The sequence below is a fragment of the Zophobas morio genome, unplaced genomic scaffold, assembly GCF_036711695.1.
Source record: "Zophobas morio isolate AGI-343-1 ecotype UQ-CSIRO unplaced genomic scaffold, CSIRO_AGI_Zmor_V1 ptg000024l, whole genome shotgun sequence".
NCBI lineage: Eukaryota > Metazoa > Arthropoda > Insecta > Coleoptera > Tenebrionidae > Zophobas > Zophobas morio.
This window is the reverse complement of record NW_026972129.1, coordinates 7,149,522-7,155,476: the sequence shown is the minus strand read 5'-3', so window position 1 is coordinate 7,155,476 and position 5,955 is coordinate 7,149,522. Positions and strand designations below refer to the sequence as shown.

At 34.0% G+C, this 5,955-nt stretch overlaps 1 protein-coding gene across 1 annotated transcript; it reads left to right on the top strand.

Annotated features, from left to right (window-relative positions):
• Window positions 1-1,054: 1,054 nt before the first annotated feature.
• LOC135135577 (uncharacterized) lies at window positions 1,055-2,607 on the top strand. The gene is made up of 2 exons (XM_064064674.1): window positions 1,055-1,480; window positions 1,539-2,607. The coding sequence occupies exons 1-2, from the start codon at window positions 1,055-1,057 to the stop codon at window positions 2,244-2,246; spliced, it is 1,134 nt and encodes a 377-aa protein (XP_063920744.1). The 3' UTR covers window positions 2,247-2,607.
• The last annotated feature ends 3,348 nt before the right edge of the window (window positions 2,608-5,955 follow it).

Sequence of the window (5,955 nt, the reverse complement as noted above, 5' to 3'; positions counted from 1 at the left end):
GAATGGTACTGCGTCCTTTTTTAAAATTCTCAGTTGTTGTGTGGGATTAACAGAATTTGTTAACTGCCGAAAATTCTCATTTTTAAAATGTTTGCTACACACTCTTGACGCAGACGTCCGAACAAATTTATCTCGTTAAAGTGCAACAATCCATTGCTTTCTTAGCAACAGATTTGTCGGAAAACTGAAATTAAATGAAATAAAGATTGTATGAAAAAATTATTCAGCAGATATCTCACCGATGAAATGAAATATTACAGCCTTTGTGATGCCGCTCCTCGCATCCAAATGCGCAACAAGATATAACCATCGTGAATATGATTGTTATTATTGCGATTGTAAGAAAACAAGCGCTTTAGAACTGCACAGAAATGCCACACACACCAGGAAGTGAGTAATTAAAAGTAAATTTTAACTGGAAGTTGCTCTGTTTTGCCTACCGATTCAGACCTCTCAAATGGTCACCGTACCCTCTCTCTCTAACGTCTCTCCAGTCTGAGATCTCTATGGAGAATATCAAATCATTCTGTGCGCCCATCAGCGGTGTCTGCTTTGAAAATCACAGGACACCAGAACGTTAACTCAGTTAAACCATATTTGCAACTCGACGATAACACCACAAATCAATTATTTATTAATAAAATACGAAATAATTCAGTTAATCAAGTAAACAATACTGTAAATGATAAAACTATAAGTGGAGCTTCTTGTTTATTACAAAACTGTACGAATGTAACCTTTTCAAATTGTACATTTAATGTTACTTACAAATATAGTAATTATATACCAAGGGAGAGAAAACAATTTTTATAGCCGAGCTGAATTATACCCGAGACGCGTAGCGTCGAGGGTAATAATGAAAGCGAGGCTATAAAATGGTTCTCTCCCGTGGTTTATATATTATTTTTTTCACTACTAGCACATTTGTTTAACTTTTCTTTAATGACAATGTATAAAAGTCGGAACGAATTTAAGATATCCATGAAAATCAAATAGCCTGTGAAAACAAATGAATAAAAATGACATTAAACCAAAAATCTTAATAAAGAGCAAAATGTCGACTAGCGACGAAGATACTAGTGTGTGCACCCCGCCAGAAATCCGAAAAGAAGCAAGTAACGTGCAGTGTGATCAATTACTGCCACAAAAATCAAAAGAGTTCTACTTAAAAGTTTACGCACAATTCAAAGATTGGTGCAAAATTAAAAAAGTGGCCAAAGTGTCAGAAAATGTCCTTCTTGTTTATATGGAAAAAAAAGCTAAAAACAAAAAAGCTTCCAGTCTATGGGCCACATTTTCTATGTTAAAACAAACTCTTAAATTAAAAGAAAATGTGGATATTTCAAAATATTATAAAGTAATTGCTTTTCTCAAACGCAAAAATGATTCCTACACACCCAAAAAGGCGGCTGTTTTTGAGAAGCATCAAATCACAAAATTTATTTTAGAAGCACCTGATGAAATTTTTCTTTCGTCTAAGGTAATTCTGTTAATTGACAATGAGATTTTAAAAAACGCCAAATTACATTTGCTTCCAGGTTATTCTCATTATAGGAATTGCAGGAGCTTGTCGGACAGATGAGCTCTGCAACATGAAAATGACAGATGTAGATACACGAGAGGATATGATAGTCATAAATATCCCTCAAACAAAAACAAAATCTTCTCGAAAATTTGTCATTATGGAGCCCACCTGGATTGATGTGGTTAAAAAATACTTGACAAAAAGGCCGTCTCCTGATATGGCAAGGCTTTTCATTGGGTTTAGAGGTGGAAAACCGACTAGACAAAACATGGGACATAATACGATAAGCAAGACACCTTATAAAATAGCTCAATACCTACAACTGCCAAATGTCGACAAATTTACTGGCCATACATTGAGGCGAACATCAGCGACTATTTTGGCTGATATGGGTGGGGACATATTATCACTCAAACGCCATGGGGGCTGGAAAAGCTCAATGGTTGCTGAAGGGTATGTTGAGGAGTCTCTCACTGACAAAAGAAGAATTGCAAATATAATTCAGGGAACACCTCATCACATTAACCTACCTGCTCCTAGCTCTTCCAATATTTTATGTGAGAGGAGTGAAGAAGTGTGTAGTGAAATGCCATCTACTTCCACACATGCTGCTACAAACAGTGAAATAACTATACCGGTGGAGAACTTTACCTCCAATCGCAATACATCGGGAATCAATATGACGTGCCACAACTGCACAATTAACTATTATTTCAAATAATTATAGTTGAGGTGTTAATCTTTAGTTACTTTGTTGTTAATACTTATTATTCTCAATTTTTTAATAAACATTTGTCTTTCGAATAACACAATATTATTTCTACATTAACATTTTCATTATTTATTATAAAAATACTACTTCTTAACAGATTACACAAATTAGAGGTTAAAAATGTCGCGTGCTCGTAAGAATAACTGCAATAGATTTTTCATGATTGCTCTGGTGGCATTCTTGCTGGAGTGTGGTCCAGGCGGCAAATTTAAGATTTCGCAAGAAATTTCAGCTTCCCAGTTCTACATCATCTGTCATTAATAAACAATGTATAAAATGTGGCAGCTTAATGTCAAGTAAACACCTCAACTACGACATTCTAAGGTAACCATGGCAATACTGTCAATTATTTTCATTATCTACTAGTAGGAGAGAAAAATCCATTATTGGGTAAGGTGGAGAACAGTAATTTCTCAAGCATCAAACACGATATATAATGAAGTCTTCTGAGGCTAGTAGTGAAAAAAATACATTAATTTGTCATCCACTTTCTTTTGTCAAAAATTGTCAGTTGAATACCTTCCTGGGAAGATATATCCGGTACAATACATTATACCATAGTAACGCCCACACAAAGTAGTATTTTTATTAGCTCTTTTTAAGCAATTGACAGATGAATGGAATAGTCAATAGTAATATCCCGAATGCATGTCAAATTGTCGACAATTTAATTTTCTCGAGTGCACTTCGTGCACTCGAGAAAATTAGGAGGCAATGGGACATGGACGAGGGGTATGCGGAAGACTATTTCCCGAAAAAAATTTAAAGTAGGAATTGCGATACGCAAAAAAAATCTTTAAAATGAAATTAACAAAATGAATGAACAGATGGACAAAAATCATATTTGTAATGGATAAGTATCCAGGGTAACGTAACTTGTTTTGTTTGTGTCATTAAAAAATAGATTTTGTTGAATATTAAAATGGCACGTTTTGGGCAAAGTTCGTCCACAGTAATTGACAAAGCCGTCACAAAATTGACCCCTGTTAATACGCAAAAGGCAAGAAAATCCGCATGGCGGCAATTTGCACAATTTTGTAACGAAAGAAATTACGCTATGAATGAAGAAACCTCGGTTCAACAGATTTTGCGTTTAATATGAAAAAGGGTAGTGGGGAAGACTACAAACAAACTGTTGTCAAAACGCTTTGGAACACTGTTGCTAAGAGTTTACAAGAAAAATATTACAAGCAATTTAATCTTATATTTGATCCATTTAAAGACATTGAGTTTGCTTGCGCAAGGAATGCTCGAGATGCTAAGAGAAAAGAGTTGCAATCATGTTTAGAAAAGAGGAAAAGAAGTTCTGCAAGTTTAACACAAGACGAAATAGAGAAAATATTAAATATTTGTAACGAAACGACTCCTAACGGTCTTCAACGGAAATTTTTTCACTTAGTGGCGTACGAACTGGCATGGCGAGGTGGAGAAGGGATTTTCAAGAAGAATATGATAACTCTGGAAACTTTACGGGCCGCGTTAGTTACAATCCACTCTTTTCAAAAACAGCGCAAGGTGTAAATCATCCGTTGCCCCAAAAAAGGTGGCTAGTCGAACATAAGATGACCACAGATTTGTGATCTTGAAATCTTATATTATGTTGATATAGTCCAAAAGAAAAATATATTTGTAATCAAACTATCGACGCGACAGCACTAGCGTATGAGATACAATTCCGCGCGTTGCTAATAACCTAAAAAATTGGGGATTAACTAAAATCATCTACCATCCGATTTTGTAACCAAATATTTTTATGTTGTATGGAAACGGACCTTTTTGTCAATTTGGCGGGAAATTAATTTGAATCGTCAATTTATTAAGAAACAAAGTAAAAATTAACTGGCCTATTTTCCTTTATTCTAATTAATATGGGAAAATGTTGTTTAATCTGCGGGGAGAAAATTGGAAGCCTTTTTGAAATTCCTAGTAACCCTCAGTTGCCGAAAAAATGGATAGAAGTTCTGCACAAATTTTGTGGTAATTATTAAACGTAAGTTTTAAAGTAAGTAAATTTCTAGAAATAAAATAAGTATTTTTTATTAGACAAAAAGAAACGCAAAATAGCCTTGCAGATTAACACATGGCAGTGAATGTTTCCTTATGCTAAATGCTTCCTAATGAACATTTTTAATCAGTGGCTAGGCTTTATAAGAAAAACCTGCATTTTTTACTGTGCAAAGACTTTTGTTTTAAGTTTTCTGAAAAAATCCCTTGTTCAATTTTTATTCACACTGTCCATTAGTTTGAATACTTTAAATCCAATGCGGGATATTTTGTAAAGGGGTAAGGAACTAGCTATATTACCGAAATGTGTTCTCAAAATAAAAAGGTACTTTCGACTAATACGTATTTTGTGGATTCCGATTAATAATATGCACTATTACTTACTACACACCTCGAAACTAAAAAAAAGTGCTCTATGATACGAACCCTAACAACTAAATATTGGGACAGACAGTTTCTCAAAAAAAGTCCGGTACATATTCTTGATATCATTGAATTCGTTTGGACTAAATGCAAATTTTTACTATAGGGCATCTATTTTGGCAGAGAGTGAGGTATTTTGCAAATTAATAAATTTTCTTAGAGCGCAAAAATTGTCACCTAAATAAAAAATGTGTGATTTTTACTGACATTTAAATGTTGGGACACCAGAGAAAATTTGGTAAGTATACCATGTAAATACAAACGCAGTAGCTGGTAAATGCTGCCATTATTGTAGGGATCCTAGCATTTCATATAGTATTGGTTTAATTTAGAAAAAAATACTTAGCGGTGTGCTAGTTTTTTAGTAAAAGTTTTGAAAATAATAATTTCGATGTACTGCAAGGGAAAATCGATGAGAAAAAGTGCAGATTTGTTCCAAATAGCTTAGTCGTCGATGGGTAACATCGTAAAATATTACGCACACAGAGGTACCATAGGAATAAAAAGTAAAATTTCAAGAGAATATTGTCGCGAATGGATACACAAAACAGGCCCTGGTTTTTACATTGTAAATCTTAAATAAAGCTATCTTTGATGGACTTTATTATTTATTTATATTATTTTGGGCTAAAGTAAAACCACAATTAGCAACTGTTCACAAGAAAATCGGTTAATATGGCCAAAATAAAAACTGGAGAAAGGTAATATCTAACGCTGAGTCCAAATTTGATGTCTAGGTGAGATGATAGTCGCAAAAGAGTTATTAAAACAAAAACGGAATTTTAATATGGATTATCCCAAACAAACAGTCAAGTTTGCAAACTCAAAAATGGTTTGGGGGTGCATGTCTATTAACGGAATTTAAAGACCTGTTAACAACATTCATTGAAGGGAAATTACAAATGCAAACAAATGTCAAGAGTCTCTGTAAAAAAATATTAACAAGTATTGAAGCAATCTATCCTGTTGGTAATTATATTTTTCAACAGGATGATGCTTCAAGTTACACACCTACAACACTTATTACAAAGAATAATAATATAAATGTATTGCCCTGACCATCGAATAGCCCAGATCCTAATCTAGTAGAGACGGTATGGGGTGAAATAAAAAAATATTTAGGAAATCATCCGTGACAAGCGATTGTCAATCTTCAACAGGAAATTTAGCGAGTGTGGGATACGATAATAAGTCCTGTGTATTGCAGAAAATTAGTTGAAAGTATGATGGC